The sequence below is a fragment of the Desmodus rotundus genome, chromosome 2, assembly GCF_022682495.2.
Source record: "Desmodus rotundus isolate HL8 chromosome 2, HLdesRot8A.1, whole genome shotgun sequence".
NCBI classification, from domain to species: domain Eukaryota; kingdom Metazoa; phylum Chordata; class Mammalia; order Chiroptera; family Phyllostomidae; genus Desmodus; species Desmodus rotundus.
The window spans coordinates 142876801-142895368 of record NC_071388.1 but is presented as its reverse complement, the minus strand read 5'-3'; the positions used below and the strand labels follow the sequence as shown (position 1 = coordinate 142895368).

The 18568-nt window shown below is 36.0% G+C and overlaps 1 protein-coding gene across 2 annotated transcripts in view; it reads right to left on the bottom strand.

The window, feature by feature from the left end:
• Nucleotides 1-18568, bottom strand: part of ARL6IP6 (ARF like GTPase 6 interacting protein 6) — a 34121-nt gene that overhangs the window by 5471 nt on the left and 10082 nt on the right. The window contains exon 4 of one of the 2 annotated variants that reach the window (XM_045187423.2): nucleotides 7581-7854. The exons of the other annotated variant lie outside the window; for it this stretch is intronic. Coding sequence (XP_045043358.1) covers nucleotides 7725-7854 — 130 coding nt within the window. The 3' untranslated portion in view covers nucleotides 7581-7724. Of the gene's footprint in view, nucleotides 1-7580; nucleotides 7855-18568 lie in introns of those variants that run through there. 2 annotated transcript variants of the gene reach the window in all.

Below are 18568 nucleotides of genomic sequence, written 5' to 3'. Positions count from 1 at the left end.
TGGTGTATATCCATACAAGGAAATATAAGTCAGCCACAAAAAGAAAATAAATACTGATAAATGCTGAATGAATGAACTTTGAAAACAGTATGCTAACTGAAAGAAGACAGACAAAAAAGACCAGTTTGGGCACGTGTATGATTCTGTTGATATGAAATGCCCAGAATAGGTAAATCCACAAAAACAAAAGTAGACTAGAGGTTTCCTATAACTGAATATTGTTAGATAAGAATAAAACATATTGGAAAAAATATGGTTGTAAAGAAAGGCTCATTATAATAAACTGCTTGCATATCTTAAAAGACTAGTTATATAAAAGGCATTATTTTGTTCTAGTTATAAAGAGTTTCTTTCCAATAATAAATAACCCTACAATGAAGCACTTATGTGGTTTCTTTTAGTGTTAAGAGTTTAAGCTTTGTAGTTAGAGACGAATCTGAGTGTCAACTTTGCCATTTACGAGGGGTGTGAAGTTAGAAAAATTGACCTCTCTGATCTTTAATTTCTCAAAATGGAAATAAAAATAGAATCTACCTTTAAAAACTTCTTATGAGAATCATGTGGCTGGCACATAGCAAATGATCAATGAATGTTAGTCCCTATATAGTGTAGGAATGAAAAGCATAGCTATGGATTTTAAAAAACTGTTTCAACCTTCTACTTCAATTCTCCCTTCCTTCTAAGCAAAACACCTAAACCTAGACCCACTCCAAATCCAAAACAAAGAGACAATAACATTATACAAAGAGATTCATGAGGTGGATGAAAGAAAGACGAAGAATTACAGGATTGTGTACGTATGTGTGTGTTTCTGTTTGGTATTATCCTCTTCATAATCACTTTTCCCTTTATAATTCACTTAAGAACTTAGACTTCCACTATTTATATCCGAGTTTTATAGTCCAGAAATGTAATTTCTAGCAATATATTATAAAAGAATTATATCTTAATTATTTTTACTTTTCAGGAATGGAATACATTTAAAATTTAATATTCAAGTGAATTCAACAATTCAGGCAATATAAGTACCTATACTCTTATTTCTGAACCACAAATTTAAACATTTAGTAAGCCACTACCAAAAGTTTTAAATAAATTGCCTTTTCTTTTTTAAGAGTGACACCAATAGATTCAAACAGGTGTCTTCATGTTTCTCGTTATTTGGTTTTACTCTAGCCTTGGCTGAATTGGAACTGATAATCTCTGTACTGTATGCCGGACTCCACTCTCTTGAAATCTTCATTCCTGTGTCGTATTAATTCCTATATTACTTTTCCCTCACATATATTCCCACACTTCAGACACACTTTTATGACAGAATCCCTGCAGTTTAAAACAGTGACTTCACTGACAACTGACTTTGTTCTAAACAAAATGCTCTCTATGCTCGCCAAGATAAGAAGTTATATTAAGGTCCTGCATTAAGAGCCAACTGGTTATTTGCTTGTGTCTGACTGTGTCAGTATGAGACAGGATGAGTTAGCTGGCACTAATCTACCTACCCACCCTTACACATCTGAGCTGGCATTTATTTCTCATTCTATTCATAGCCAAGAAATCTCCAATTCCTGAAGAATTTTAAGTTATGTGAGTGAGCTTTGGTTGGAGTAACTTTCAGTTCTTTATCTGGAATCAAAAGTTATGAATTCCAAACCCAAAATCTGAAAGAAAATATTAAGACCCACCATATTTCAATTACTTACAAAGCATTTCCTTTTATGTTTCTTTCAAAAATACAAAATGAAACAACTTCTTTTGTATTCTTTAGTCCTAGAAATTACTTATTAGAAATTGGTGGAGAGGGTGAAGTTGTGTGCATTCCAATGAATTTTATCAGTGCTGTTTTAAGAAATAAGGGTTAGATTTTCAGAGAAAGCTTTCCTCCCTGAGAAAATTCTCTACCTTTTACTAAAGAAAAAAACATGTTACATTCACTCCTTACTTTATACTCTATAGTTCTTTATTTTCTATGTTTTTTTACTTCACCAATATTTACAGAATAAATTCTATCAGGGGGGAGATAGAGAAATAAACAAGTACCAGTACTGCCCTTAAGGATAAGTCTAGTGACTGTGGCTAAGTGTTAAAGTTCTGCAGACAGCATTACTAGAACATAAAGGAGCCTTTTGGCTTATAGAAGGGAGATAATTTAATGAAGAGTTAATATCTAAGCCACAATTGAGTATGAGGCCAAAAAGTCTGTTCAGTTTTTTTCCATAATATGACACATTTTTCATTTTTACCAACTTTATTGATTTGGATATTTTCAGTATGCTGGCTATCTCCTGCTATTCTAGTAGGTACAGTTCAGGAATGCTGCTAAATATTTTCCAATGCATAAGACAGCCCCACTGCAAAGAATTATCAATGGCAATAGTACCAAGAAACTTTGTAAACCACTTTTGACACATTTGATCAGTCACAGCACTTTCTTCATACATTGCACAAACATTTTTTTTGTTTCAGCTGTTTTTACCTTTAAATAATAAAGAATTAGCTGAAATGTTGCACATATTATTCCATCCTCAATATTAAAATGGCTGCACAAAAATTCACCAATTTTGATTTCTTTTTTACATGAATGCTGACATGACAGTTGTCACAATACAATCTAACAAAATTGTTTTGAGTGAGGTTAAAGAAAACTAAGCACTACTAGAGCCATCATACAGCAAAAACTAAATGAACTTTTTGGCCAACCCAAGAGTAATCAGAAAGCTAGGAAAAAAAAAAAACAGGAGGTGGTGGTGTCACAGAAATTAAGAAAAATAAGCATTCTGAAAAGCAATGACAAACCATTTCAAATAATGGATTGAAAAATGAACAATAAACTTTGTAATTAAGAGGTCTGCAGACAATGCAAGGAGAAAAATTTTAGTTAGGGGTGAGAGCAAGACACCTGTGGAAGCAACTGCAGTCACTGTGGAAATAGGAACTAACTCTTCTCTCAACTTCTAAGATGCCAGATTTTCAATGTGAGAGAACTAGGCACGAGGTTTTTTTTCTCTAACATAGGAGAAACGTGAATATGTAAAAATACTCTAACGAGAAGACTGGAGATTGGTTATAAAGGGGAAGATTGAAGATATGTGAAAAAGGGAATTGCAGGGGTGGGGAGGTGGAATGTAGAGCACAGGAAGTAAAGTTTGAGCAAGTGGAAGGATGGCTCATACTATAAGAGAAATGGGTGGAATGATGAGAGATGTAACCTGTAATGGTAACAGGGAGAAGGCTGCAGCAGGAAGTTCCCTTATATTGACTTTTCAAAGTGGAAGTGAGATCCATTGAAAACAAGAATGTGCATGATTAAGATTTGGAATAGCCAGGAAAAACACATGCGAAAGGGACAGAGATGGATGGATGAACAATGCTAGCTAAGATTCTAGTTCACATTAGAAGGTTGTGAACTCTAGTTATTCAGATCTTGGTTTCAATGATTCACCTCTGCCTCATTATCCTCTTTATACAGAACACCACAGGCCTTGGCCGATTTTAGAATGAATTTGAGGTCTTTTGTGATTTCAACATTTCACTAGCTTTATTCCAGGAGCTAGTAAAATGCTCTTTCCTTCGTGACCTTACTTTTACCTCTATAACTTTGCAATTTTATAGGGCAGGCACTTCATACTTCTTTCTTTATACAATCCTTGGTAAAAAGAAGCTAGTTTTGTTTTGTTTGAGTACAGAAAATTTACTGCGTATGACACAGTATGCATTACATTGTTTATCTGAAATCAATCCATTCCACAACATCCAGAAAATATTAATAACTGGCTTCTAGGGCAAAAAACTTCATCTTTCTAAAATAACTGGAAAAAACACAAGGAAATCAGATAAACATATATTAAGTAGCAAATATACTGAGCAGCACAGCAGTTTTCTAACAATTGTAATTCTACATGCTCTATAGGGAATAAGAATGTGGACAGGCTAATGAATACAGCAGGTAGCAAGCAGTTGAGGTTTGCTTAAGAATGAATAGTCACAAATAGTCACAAAGGAGGTTATTCTATACAGTACATGGCATTTTATTTTTTTATTAGTGGGATAGTTGACAATTTTTCTGGATGAACTCTGAAATGATACTAAGTCATACATGTACTTGCTGTGTTGTCATTCACATTGAACTCCCCCTTCATTTTGTGCATTGACTGTTCACGGCTGCAAAAATGATGTGCTTTGTAACAGGCGTGTACAAAGACTTGGGCAACAATATATATGTATTTTTTAATATATTTTATTGATTATGCTATTACAGTTGTCCCATTCCCCCCCTTCACTCCCCTCCACCCTGCACATCCCCTCCCACCCACATCCCCCCCCTTTAGTTCATGTCCATGGGTCATACATATAAATTCTTTGGCTTCTACATTTCCTACACTATTCTTAACCTCCCTGTCTATTTTCTACCTATCATTTATGCTACTTATTCTCTGTACCTTCACCCTTCTCTGCCCCTCCCACTCCCCTGCTGATAACCCTCCATGTGATCTCCACTTCTATGGTTCTATTCCTGTTCTAGTTGTTTGCTTAGTTTGCTTTTGTTTTAGATGTGGTTGTTAATAACTGTTACTGTCATTTTACTGTTCATATTTTTTATCTTCTTTTTCTTAGATAAATCCCTTTAACATTTCATATAATAAGGGCTTGGTGATGATGAACACCTTTAATCTGGCCTTATCTGAGAAGCACTTTATCTGCCCTTCCATTCTAAATGAAAGCTTTGCTGGATACAGTAATCTTGGATGTAGGTCCTTGCCTTTCATGACTCGGAATACTTCTTGCCAGCCCCTTCTTGCCTGTAAGGTCTCTTTTGAGAAATCAGCTGACGGTCTTATGGGAACTCCTTTGTAGGTAACCATGTCTTTTCTCTTGCTGCCTCTAAGATTCTCTCCTTATCTTTAATCTTAGGTAATGTAATTATGATGTGCCTTGGTGTGTTCTTCCTTGAGTCCAAGTTCTTTGGGACTCTGAGCTTCCTGGACTTCCTGGAAGTCTATTTCCTTTGTCAGATTGGGGAAGTTCTCCATTATTTTTTCAAATAAAATGTCAATTTCTTGTTCTTCCTCTTCTCCTTCTGGTACCCCTATAATTCGGATGTTGGAACGTTTGAAGTTGTCCTGGAGGTTCCTAAGCCTCTCCTCATTTTTTTGAATTCTTGTTTCTTCATTCTTATCTGGTTGGATGTTTTCTTCCTTCCTTCTGGTCCAAACTATTGATTTGAGTCCTGGTTTCCTTCTCATTACTGTTGGTTCCCTGTACACTTTCCTTTATTCCACTTAGCATGTTCTTAATTTTTTCATCTAAATTTGTGACCAAACTCAACCATTTCTGCGAGCATCCTTATTACCAGTAGTTTTGAACTGTGCATCTGATAGGTTGGCTATCTCTTCGTTGCTTAGTTGTATTTTTTCTGGCGCTCTGATCTGTTCTTTCATTTGGGCTCTATTTTTTTTTTGTCTTGTCGCTCCTGTTACTAAGAGGTGGAGCCTTAGGTGTTCACCAGGGCGGGGCAACCCACAGCGCTGCTCTGCGAAGTTGTACGTGGGGAAGGTTTCTGAGAGGGAACAACAGTGCTTGCTCCACTCTCTGCTGGTTTTCAGTCACTTCCCCCACTACCCACAAGCAAAATGGGCCCTTCTGGTGCTGATTCCTGTACGGGTGCTTTGTGTACCTTCTGGGACCCTGTGGGTCTCCCCAACGAACTCTCCTGTGAGGCTGGGAGTTTCTTCTGCTGCTGCCTCAAGCCCCAAGGGGTTTTCAGTCAGTGGTTTGAGGCTTTCTTTTCCTGTGCTGGAGCCCTGGGGTTGCGAGGTCTGCTTCGCTCCCTATTTGTTCGTCCCGGTTTATCTGCATGCGAATGTGGGACCACAGGTCCGCCAGCTGCTCCTTGCCGGCCAGCTGCAGTCTGGACCTCCCCGCTCCACAATCCGCTGCCTTGCTGGGTCTGCCAGCCACCATTTTCCCATGAATCCTCTCTGCCCAGCTGCACATCTCCGCTCCCCCGCCCCCACCGGTCTGGATGAATGTTTCTTCTTTAACTTCTTGGTTGTCGGACTTTCATGCAGATCGATTTTGTCAGTTCTGGTTGTTTTTAAATTGTTGTTGTCCTTTTGGTTCTGCGAGGAGGCACACCGTGTCTACCTACACCTCCATTTTGGCCAGAAGACCAGAAGCTAGTTTTTCTAGTAGTTCATAACAGCTATGACAAAACTTGATATATTTATTTTGGTCTTCCTATTTATAAATTTCCATTAAAATTATTTTTCTCGTCACTATCTTATGTCTCCCACTCTATTTCTTAACCCTGAAAAAATGTTCCAGACTTGGCAAGGAAGTCACTTGTAGACTCACAATCTAAAAGTAAGTTAAATACAATGGGTTTTATAACAGTCTTATTTATTTGGGTACAATTTTAAACATCCTTGAGTTCTGAGCATTCCTGCTTTTTATGTATAGCTTTTAGCTGACCTTTCATTAGTACTTTATCATCATTTATCCATTAAAACTCAGCGGATATTTAGTAAAATTTAATAAGTTTATCAATTAGATGTGAAGCAATTGTTTTTCAGTATTAAAATGTGATTTTTAGAGATGTGTCATATCCTCAAGGATATAAAACTAACCAATTAGAATAAAAGTTATCAGGACAAGCTGACCCCATCTATCTATCTATATATATTTATATATATATGATATATATATCTGATAGATATACAGTGTGTGTATGTATTTTTTACTGAAAATCACAAATCTTTTGTAAGCAGTATCTAATTTCAGTGTGGTCTCCTGAAGCAGGGGTTGGCCAGCTACAATATGCCTGCCCTGCTACCTGCTTCTTTTTATTGGCACATAGACAGCCCCACTCATTCCTTTATGCATTGTCTAGGACTGCTATAGTGCTACAATGGCAGAGTCCAAGAGTTGTGACAGAGGCCACAGGGCCCACAAAGCTAAAAATACTTCTCAGCATCTTACAGAAACTTTGCTAACTTTTGTCCTTAGCCTTCTTATTCAAAGTTCAGTACAGTCCATAGATCAGTAATATAGAGGCATCACCTGGGAATTTCTTAGAAATTGGGAATCTCAGACCCTATCATACCCCAGACATCTTAATCAGAATCTCTATTTACAGCTAATCTTCTGTTCACCCCAAAAGGCTTAAATACAGCCTTAAATACAGTTATGTGTGGCTTAACAACAGGGATACATTCTGGGAAATGCATCATTAGGTGATTTCATCTTTGTGCGAACAACACAGAGTTCATTTACACCAACAAAGATGCTTTGGCCTACTACTCCTAGGCTACAAGCCTGTACAGCATATTACTGAATTGAATACTGCAGGCAACTCTAAGTATTTGTGTGTCTAAAAGTATCTAAACACAGAAAAGGTACAGTAAAAACACAAACTGGTAACACAGCTGTTTTTTATAAAGCATATGTACTATACATAATTGTGTATGCTGCACTTTTATATTATTGACAATGCAAATTTGTTTACACCAGCATCACAAACCTGTAACACATTATACAACAACATTATGACAGGTATGATGTCACTAGGTGATAGCAATTTGTCAGCTCCATTATAACCTTATAGGACCACTGCTGTATACAGGTATACCTTGTTTTATTGAGCTTCATTTTATTGAGTTTCACAGTTGTTGAGATTTTTAAAAATTGAAGGCAATACCCTCCACCAGCAAAATGATTGACAAGTTTCACTGTAATACTTGCTTTATTGTACATTGGTCTGGAACCAAGCCCGTGCACGATCTTGGAGGTATTCCTGCATATGGTCCGTTGCTGACTGAAACATCATTATGCAGCACCTGTATGCACTGATGTCCACTATTTGGAAATATATAAATTAGCAAAAACATTTCTAAGTAGATCATCACTTTAGAAATCTATCCCAATTACTTTCTACATGAAAGCAACAAAGTTACTATAGTTAAGCAAACAAAAAAGTTGAACAAATACTTGTAAAATTTGTTTCATCATATCATCATGTTCCTAAATAGATTTTATGACTTCTTTTTGAGCATGTATTAACTCTGTAATCATAAAAAAATCAATAAGGAGAAACTCTGAATCAGTCACTGTCCAAACTAAAAAATTTCTGAATTATTATGGAAAAACAGAAAATGCTATTAAAAGTAAAGTTATTAAAAATATGACTGTGTACTGACTTCAAAGTTTCATGATGAATCTGAGATAAAGATGATCTGGGTAATCATTTACCTTGATACAAAAGCTGAGGAAAAGGTATAAATGTATTTACTTAATGTTGAACTACACTGTATCATTCTTAAAAATACATAGGAGCTGATGGTGGACATTTTCAGGATTTGCTCCAGTGTCCCAGTAATTTGTCTAATGATTTGCATTATGAATAAACATTAGTTCAAAATAGCCACCATTTTAATGGAGCAAGTTGACTTATCAATCTAAACAGTAAGCTGTGTTATAATGGAATTTCAACTTTAAGTGTTTCTTTATTTTTAAAAATGAGTCTACTTCCCTTAGCATTATATTCTGTTTCCTAGTTTTATGCACTGCCATCTGCACTGCCAACTTCTCTGGTCCTACTTCCTCTCTGCAGCATTAAGGATGGTGTCTCTACGATCTCTTTAATTCCTTCTGGATTCAACTCTGCAATGTACACCTCCATATGTACACTAAAGTCCTTTGTCTAGTAAATAAAATTTTACCAACTAGAAATTTTGAGTCAAAATCCCATGCTCTGCCACTGCTATAGTAACTAATGTAATGGCGTATAGGCACCAAAGGGTTAAAGATGAGTGAAGGTCTTTAAAATGGAATTACATACATGTACATTTTAAATATATCTTATTGTACTACAATTCTGTGAAAATCAGTCAGAGAGAAATAAAGGTGTATATGGTTGGATGAAACTTCGTATTAACCTATTATCTACTTTACCTATATATAGCAGTTTGCTTAGTTTTAAATTAATGGATGTCACATGTTAATTTGATTCATCAGTGTGTCAAGGTAGAAAAATGTCTAAGAACATCTATCTATGCCAGGCGCTACCTTGATTAGACAAAGTATTCGTTCACTAGAAAGGTAAAGCAAACAGTACAAAAGCTGCAGAAAAATGGGGTTCCCAAGCCTTTAAATGAGTTAGTATAAAAAAGTAACTGACACTGTGCTTTGTTGCCAGACTTTTTATTTTGCCAACTACTATAAGCATTATTTCACAAAAGAGAGAGCATCTTAATATCAAAAGAATAGAAAGTGTGGGAAAAGGAATGGAAAGGATAAAACCTCAAGATAAAATTAGTTACCCAATAAAAGATAACTGTAGTAGGCTGTGGTCAGATGTCTAGCTTGAAAGATGTCAATTAAGAAAACACAAAGGAAAGCTCTGGGACCATGTCTGCTTTATCATCTGATATAGCTATTGCTTTAACTAGTAAACTTACATCTATTTCCTATGAGGGTAGATATCACTGCTTTATCCCAAAGGCTCAGAAAAATGGGGACTTGCTCAAAAGAGCTGGTATATGGTGTAGGCTGGGGAAGCCACCTCTTTGGACTTAGAAGCCCTTTGTAATACACCAGGCTACCTATTATGATTTATAAAGATTGCTCAACATACAGAAAGGGTTCCAAGTACAAAACTGGCAAGTGCTATCTCTCAGGTTATTTCTTATCAGTCACTGTTCTGTGCGTTGGACACCTGTGCTTTTTCAGCAGCCCATGCATAGCGCTTATAGTAAATTAGCATAAGCAAAACCATAGCAAACAGGTGCAATTACTCACTAGCTGTAATACCTTTTATGAAAATATTTTTCATAAATATGAAATAATTTTATGAGTATTTTTATGAATACTTTTTATAATATTTTAATGAAAATAATAAGGAAGCCAAGAACAGTTAATATGACTTTCTTATAGTATTTTGTTATACCTATTTAAGTCCCATTCTGAACAGTACTGGAATGCATTTTATAAGACATGCATGTATTTTAACCCTTCACTTTAAGAAGCTGTAGTGCAGTCATTAATAGTGGCAGCATTGCAACTGATGGCTCCAGTCCTTAAATAATAAAACTCCACAATACTCAAATATCAAAGCCAAGTTCTCAATCTCTCTCTTTTGTCAGTAGCTTTTCTCTCCTACCACAATTAGCCATCTGACATCTGTTTCATCAGACCATGGCAATAAAGATTTTGATTCGACAAAGAGGCAGCTCTCCAAAATCTGTATGATATAGTAGTAGAGTCAATTTGTTGTGCTCGATGTTAAATCTAGTGTGCTTGGAAAAGAAACTTCTAATTTAAATACTAATAATCACTTTTATTGACTTAAAAGACATATTATTGCCTAAGAGCCCATATACCCTTTTCTATATGACTATTTTATTTGTACTTTATCTTCTTATTCCCCAAGAATTAAACTCCCCAATGCCCTTTAACAGCAGATAAACTTAATGTCGAACAGAAAAAGAATATCATGATACAGCATTGCCAACTCCCAAATTTTCCAGAAACTTCACATTAAATACTGTATTCACTGTCTGCTTCCTTCCTACAATAGTAACAGCAAATGCACAATGACATACAAATGTAATGAAAATTTAAATATTTCAGCATCTGATTATATCCAGAACACTTTACACAGGAAATAATACATGGAAGAGACTATCAGGTCACATGTGTTAGCTATTAGTCTGTAAAATAGTTACGAAAACCAACTATTCCCTTTTCTTTCTCATTTCCAATTTACTCTGCATGTTTCAAATAGCACTGTAAGGCAGGCCCTGGCCAGGTGGCTCAGTTGGTTAGAGCGTAGTCCCAATATGCCCAGGTTGCAAGTTTGATCCCCAGTCAGCGCACATACAAGAATCAACCAATGAATTCCTGATAAGTAGAACAACAAATTAATGTTTCTCTCTCCTGCTCTCTAAAATTAATAAATTAAAAAAATAAAAAATAGCATTGTAAGGCAATGTTTAAGGCTGTGTAGAAATAATTTAAATTAAGACCATGGGTTTTTTGAAAGAGTGTTTTGATATATATATATATATATCAAATACTATTTGTGGTTGGAAGAAGAAATAGGAAGATGGACAACTCAGAGTGATACAAACTAAAAAGATCAAAAATACCAGTAAGGGAACAGAAAGCTCCTGATCTGTATTTATACTAACTACAAAATACTGCAGATTGATAATCAAATTCTATGGATTATATTTTAAACAGGCTTTAGAGAAACGATGCTATTCTTTACCTCACTACATTCCTAGAAATCATGGCATATCCATCATTGTAAAGTTTCCCTGTATTTTGACCATGAACCCCACATCAAGTAAGTCATAAATGCAAACAATAATCATTTAAAAGCAGACACCAAACTTCAAACTTCTCTAACAATATGCAATAGTAGATTTATGCTCTTAGTTCTATAAAACAGACATCCAGCTATGCTTTCCAACCTGCCTCATTCTAGAAAATACAGAGAGACACCTGATGTATAAATACTAACTCTGAATTAGAACTAAGAGTCAAGTTACAGTAAAAATATAATACTTTTGCTTGATTTCTGGTAATTCAAAATGGCTACTTGAGAGATAATTTTGAGGGCTTAGGTCTCGAAAACTATTGAGGGAAACTTAATGTCTATTTTCTTTCTTTTAACAAATATTCCTATATAGCAAATACATTTTGGAAATCATTGAAATAAACACACAATTGTGCTCAAAGGTGAGATAATTCTTTTTAAAATAACTCATCTATATCTTCAAAAAACTCACCTTTAGTTATAAGATTCAGATGATAAGTCTCTTAGGACAAAAGCCAAGAGATTTTTGAAGAAACAAGACATTCTCCAAAATCTACAACATTAGGACTACAAGACATGCTATTTCTACAATATTTCTCATAGGGAAAAAATTATTTAATATCAGTTTTTCAATAAGTGATTCTCCCCTGGCTGGTGTGGTTCTCAGTAGATTGAGTGCTGGCTTGCAAATCAAAGGGTCGCCAATTCCATTCCGAGTCAGGGCACATGCCTGGGTTGCAGGCTAGGTCCTCGGTGGGGGGCATGTGAGAGGCAACCTGAGGGGCAACTGAACATCGATGTTTCTCTCTCCCTCTTTCTCCCTCCCTTCCCCTCTCTAAAAATAAATAAATAAAATCTTTGAAATATTGAGTAAAATCTTTGAAATATTGGGGTAAACAAAAAAAAAAAGGTAAAAATTGTTAAAAAAAATACTAAGTGATTCAACAGATATTCAATACACCAGAATCTTACTTTGATGTATAACTTTTGACCAGCATAAGGTTAAAATGTGGAAGTTTCACTAGCTCTTGATTTTCCTAATACAGTTCATACCAATCCTTAATAAATTTAGATACAACCATTAATTTGTTTCCTCCTTGGAAATAAATTTCTGTGCCTGTTCCCAGCATAAAATAATAGTCCCATCTCTACAAAATTAACTTCTTGGCCTGAAAGCTATAGGAGTATATGCTGTTAAATTTTAACTTTGATCTAAATAATTAGAATTTTTTCATACCAGAAATTAAAATATCATTATCCCTACTCATTGCAATGAAGTAACACTCTTAACTTCTTTAAAAATGTTGGCCCTTGATCTCTGACTCTAGTAAAACTACTATAAGACAAATTTAATAACTTATTTCACTATTTTTCATATCAGTTACTATTCTGACTCAATTAAAAAACTAATCAGCTTTCCACTGTTTTTTCCTAGATCCATCACTTGCATTATTACTTTTCTATTAACTATTTCTTGATTAAAAATTAACATATCTACCCAAGATGAGACCTATTATAATTGAGTGGTTTTTGTTTTTAGCATGCTGAACTATAAACCTGCAGCTAAAGCAATATACCACTAGATGGGGCTTGTACCTAGGTAATGTGAAATGTGAAGGCTGGTCAATGGGAGAAAACAATGGAAGGAGAGAGCAACAACAGTGAGATGTTAAGGGCAGATTTTAATTGGATTTGGCAAAATTGCATGGGCAAAATTGCCATATTGCAAACTCTCAGTGAGTGCCTTTGATTTTCAATAAAACAATGCTGTTTCAATTAATGAAATTCCTCCTGTTGATTCATTTCATAACACAAAGCGAGTCAGTGTGTATGTGTGTGTTAAGAAAAATGAAACCTCAAAGGCACATATATCCATACCTAATCTTCTTCCCAATGAGGGCTTAAATGAAAGTTCTTGTACTGCCACCAGCCCAGCCTGGAAAGAACTTCAAGATTCTGCCCTGGCTGGTATGGCTCAGTGGATTGAGCGTTGGCCTGTGAACCAAAGGGTCACTGGTTCGATTCCCAGTCAGGGCCCACACCTGGGTTGCGGGCCAGGTCCCTGGCCGGGGATTTGTGAGAGGCAACCACACACTGATGTTTCTCTCCCTCTCTGTCTCCCTCCCTTCCCCTCTCTAAAAAGAAAGAAATAAAATCTTAGAACAAACAAACAAAACGTCTACGATTCTTTCATGCTCTGGGCTCTGTATGAATACAGCAATGAATACAGCATCTCTGTATGGGTAGGACACATACTTAGATGCATTAAAGCAGATCATCACAATGTGAAATACTGATTATGTAATATTTGCCTGCTTGCAAATCACTGACAAAACCCAATGAATGACAGTGGGGAAAAACTAATGAGAAGTGAACTGGAGATGCTGATTAAGTCATGTAGAAGAGCAGGATAATGAATTATAAAGTAGAGAGAAGTGAATACCTATACAGATATTCCAAGGAATCTAAAGTTACTGCCTCTTCTTTAACACTGCAATGGATTTTCAGAAACTAAGAAAATAACTTAAAAGTATTATAAGTGATTCAAATACACAAAGAAAACGACTGCTTCCTAAAAAAGAATTCTGTATATGTGAAACTGCTGTATACCTTTTAACTCAGCAAAGTTTGCAAAGTCAGTCAATATAATTACCATCTTTCTTAAAAATACGCCTTCTGAAGTCCATTTAGTACCTGTCTGAAAATACACCTTTGCAAAGTTCTTTAACTATTTTATATTTCCTAAAGGTCTTGTGCTTATGTGAAAGTGTTAAGTTTCTAAGCTGTATTTGTTAGGGACTATGTTTGTTCCTCCCTGACCCTCACACCAATTCTCATGTCAAAACCTTACTTCCCAGTGTGATGGTAGTAGAAGGTGGGGTCTTTGGGAGGTAATTAGGATTAGATGAGGTCGTAGGAGTAGAGCCCTCATGAATGAGATTAGTGCCCTTATAACAGAGGTACAAACACAAGGTCTGAGGGCCAAATCTGGCCCAGCACCTTGTTTCTATCTGGCGGCTGCGCCAAGCTCCTTGCCCCTAGTTAAGGAATAGTTTATATTTATACAGCCCTAAAATCACATTCGGCCCTTTGAAGGCAACCACGAGGTTGATGTGGCCCCCAGTGAAAATGAGTTTGACACCCTTGTCTTATAAGAGTCGTAACAGAGCACAGCTTGCTTCCTCTCTTTGCCTGTGAGGATACAAGAATGAAGCCATCTGCAACCTTGAAGATGGACCCCACCAGAACCTGACCTTGCAGGCACCCTGATCCTGGACTTCCAGTCTCCAGGACTGTGAGAAATAAATTTCTGTTGTTTACAAGCCACCCAGTTTGTGATACTTTGTTACAGTGGCCTGAACTAAGATGATATCTAACAAATATAGAAGAGGAAATAGTCTTAAAAATACAAAAGAGGGTTTTGTTTCTAATCTCAAATCCTCTAATGAATTATTGACCCAAATTGCTGATTTCATTAAATATGTCGTCTCATATTTTCTAAGTATCAATAAAGGTTTTTTTTCTTTCCTTGAGGAGTTTATCTTTCTAAGGCAACATAACTAATTGAAAGCCAAGTGAAGAGTTTTTGCATTTTTTTTCCCAGTTCTGCTAATTAGTCTAAAAAAGAAAAAAGCCCATATGTTTAAATCTGCAAAGGAAAACAAGATTACTTTTTCAAGAAACCAATTAGGATTATTTTATTCTTTTCACGCTATCTAGATATTCATGAAGCTAGAAATAGGGAATATTTTTAATAATCCTAATCTTTATTTTATGATGTGCTAAATTATCCTCTCTTTAGTTTCTAATTAGTTAAGCAGATCCTTATTTAATAAATTTTCTTAGAATCTAACTACCATTTATATTAGATTTCCCTTAAAAAATACACTGATATATATGATTGATCTTTAAAGTATATTCAAAACATCAAAAACTCAAAAAATACTGAATGGGAATATGCCCCAACCTTATGTTAAATAAAAATGAGTTATAAAACCGTATATATGTTGTGATCCCAATTTTGATTTTTTTTAGCCATCGTATATATGGCTTCACTGTGTTTATTAAAATTTGTCAGCCAACTCAACAGATACATTTCCTGTCTGCAAAACAAAACAAAATTATGTCAAAGGTGTCACTGTCATCATTTTTGGGATTAAAAAACATGAGGATCGATGTTGATGGTTTTCTTCCAGAGATGTGAGGTTGCATGGCTTGCTGTTCCCCCTAAAATTAGGTTCTTTAACATGGTTTGTTAAGTAGTATGCCACCTAATCAACAGGCCCAAGTCTTAATGCTTAAACATTTTCTCTCATTTTAAAAAAATTACCAGTAAGGGCAGAAGTTCAAACTCTGGTCGTTTATCTACATACTGGTTTGTGCTGAGAACACTGCTCAGGGCAGATTTCAAATAAGAGCAGTTGAGTGTAGCAGAAAAATATATGAAAATAGAACATTGTGTAGAGCGTAAGCACTTGAACAGCAGCTGAAGACCTGAATTCTAGCTGGTTGTCACTAACAAGCTGTGTCATCCTGGGAAAGTCCCTCTCTTCTGTAGAAGAGAGCTGTATTCCTGAAATTCTCTGCATTGTGTTATTTCCCCCACAAAAACCTAAGATCTACCAAAGCAGTGTTGTCTGCTTTGTCTACCCAGGACTGAGTCTGAGAAATGTTCCTGGTACCTTGCACATGCTCAGGAGATACTCACTGATACTGAAAAACCCATTAAAAAGGCTTCCCCCCCCCCCCCAATGTATGGAGACTTAGCTATTTTTCAAATATCTTCTACACAGCAGATGTTAAACTCTCACTGGTCTGCAATATCACACTTGGTTCTCAGGGGAGGGGCAAACTTTACTTGTTAATACAGAAATACAGGCATGAAGAAGCCTCCAGGAGTGGGAAAAAGAATTCTCTATGCTTTGGAAAATCTGGCCCACCACTAACTACTATGGGATTTGGGACTAGTCTTTTTGTTTCCTTATCTAAGAGGTCAGAGGGCTGAACTGGACCCTCAACACCCTTGTGGCAGCACAACTCTGATTCTGGTCCCGCTCTACCTGTTACATGTAACAAATGGGAACTAAGGACAGATGAATCCATGGGAAAAGATGTATGGCTGCATGAGGAATAAAGAAAAAGTAATTAGTGCAGAGGTATTGGCTCATTGGAAACATCAAGACAGGCAGACTCTGCTTTTTATGTGTACAAACTAAAATCCTTTATGAGCAGGGGTGGCTCTTCTTTTGCCGTTATTGGTTCATCAAAGCAGGTCACTGACCTCGGCTGTTATATGCTGTCATACTCACTGTCCTGGGGTGCAGACACCATGGGAGAAAGCAAGTCCATGAAATGTTTGTGTAATTTAAAATGCTCAATTGTGGGTATACTGAGGATTCGTGATGACTTTTATCCCCAAAGCTGGGCTACTACTCATGCAGGGGCCTTTTATTAAAAAAATGATTACAAGAGTATTCTAGTAGTGAGTTGCTACTGACCTCTACACTTTGTCCTATTACAGCATGACCCTTATTTCTTCAGACCAAAGTCTTTAGGTATCATTAGTAAGAGGAGCCAATTTCTTCTAGCACTGCTAAAGAAGGGAATCTTTCAGTCGCATGAATGAAGAAAGAGACACATAGATAAAGGTGGCCAGCCAGACTGTAATTATTCTTGAAAAGGCAGTCTTCTGATGAAGGGTCCAGATGGATGGAAAGGACCAGGCAGCAGGGAAGGGAAGATGAGCTGATACTTTTTTGGCAGTGTGAGACTCTGAGGGCCACCTAGTGGCCCATCAGGGCTACATTAGAAAGGTCTTCTGGTATCTCATGTATCCTGTGGACTTTAAGTCCTGCATTTTGCAGGAGGCCTAGTTTAGCCCATGGGATGAAACACTCTTGTGTGGGATCAACAGTCTGCATTAGAATACATTGTTGATGGCTGTGGCAAGGGCCTAATTTTAGTTTTTAAAATATGCAAAGAACGGAAAGATATACATCAAAATATTGGCAATCAGTCACTTTCTCTGATTTATGGGTTTTTCTATTGTTTTTCTTTTTGTTTGTTGAACTTTCAACAAAGAACTTGTATTAGTTTGTTACAATCAGGGAAAATACCTTTATTAACATTGTTTATTTTAGGTAATAAAAGAATATATTATCTGTTACAAAAAATTTTTATATAAGTATAATGTTGCAAATTAATAAAATATATCAATCCTATTTCTTAGAAAATAAAGCTTGAAGATTCAATTTGCTCAAAAATAGTTGTTTCTCTGTACAAGCACTCACTCTACTGGTGACTTAGAGAACATACTCTGACATTTCTGAATTGTATTATTTTCCACAAGCACTAGAGGGCAGGGTTTTCACTATAACTCAATTTCATCAATTTCATCACTATCATTGTATTATATTTGGTTTTTTTGGTCTGTAATTTGTTAATGTGATCAACTATCACTATGTTTATATTATGCCTTTTTTAGACTGTGCTTAATTACCATGTTAACTTTAAAAACAGGTTGACTCATGAAATATTTAAGAGATTATTTATCATATATAAAATTCATTTACCCTTACTTATAAGCTCAAAGGAATTCCAATATATATGCATTATTGCATATTTTTAGGGCTGTATTAAGAAACTGAAATTTTTAGGGCTGTATTAAGAAACATGTCATCTAAGTTTCTGATGTGACACTATGACATTGAAATTGAATGACTAATAAACACACTGAAAATAGAGGTCTATCACTACTGGTTCTAGTTTATAAAATATGAAAAGGTGAGTCTTAAGAAATTAGTTAAATGCCCTCAGGATTCCAGGTCTTTAAGAGAACAGTGAAATGCTTTCGTTAACTCTAAAGCTTCTAACATCTATGAGGCTTATGAATTCTGGTGGTGATGGAAGAGAAGCCGATGGAAGAGGGAAAGTGACATTCTGGGAAGTGAGGGCAGCAAGAGTAAAGCCACAGAATCTTAAAAGCAAGCAGTTTACTTGGGGTTGTCAAAATAATTAGATATGCGACCACAGTATAAGGTGTGCTGGAGAAATAGCTGAAATTGGGGAAGTAGAAAAGGCCAGTTGGGGAAGGGCTATTGTGCTGTACCTGAGATTTGGACTTTATTTTGAAGGCAATAGGAAAGCCACTGTCATTTTTTAAAGAAGTTAGAGCTTTGAGTAAGATGTGTTTTTAGAAAGGTAACAACATACAGGTTGAATTAGAAGAGTAGGGGAGATAAAAGAGTCAAG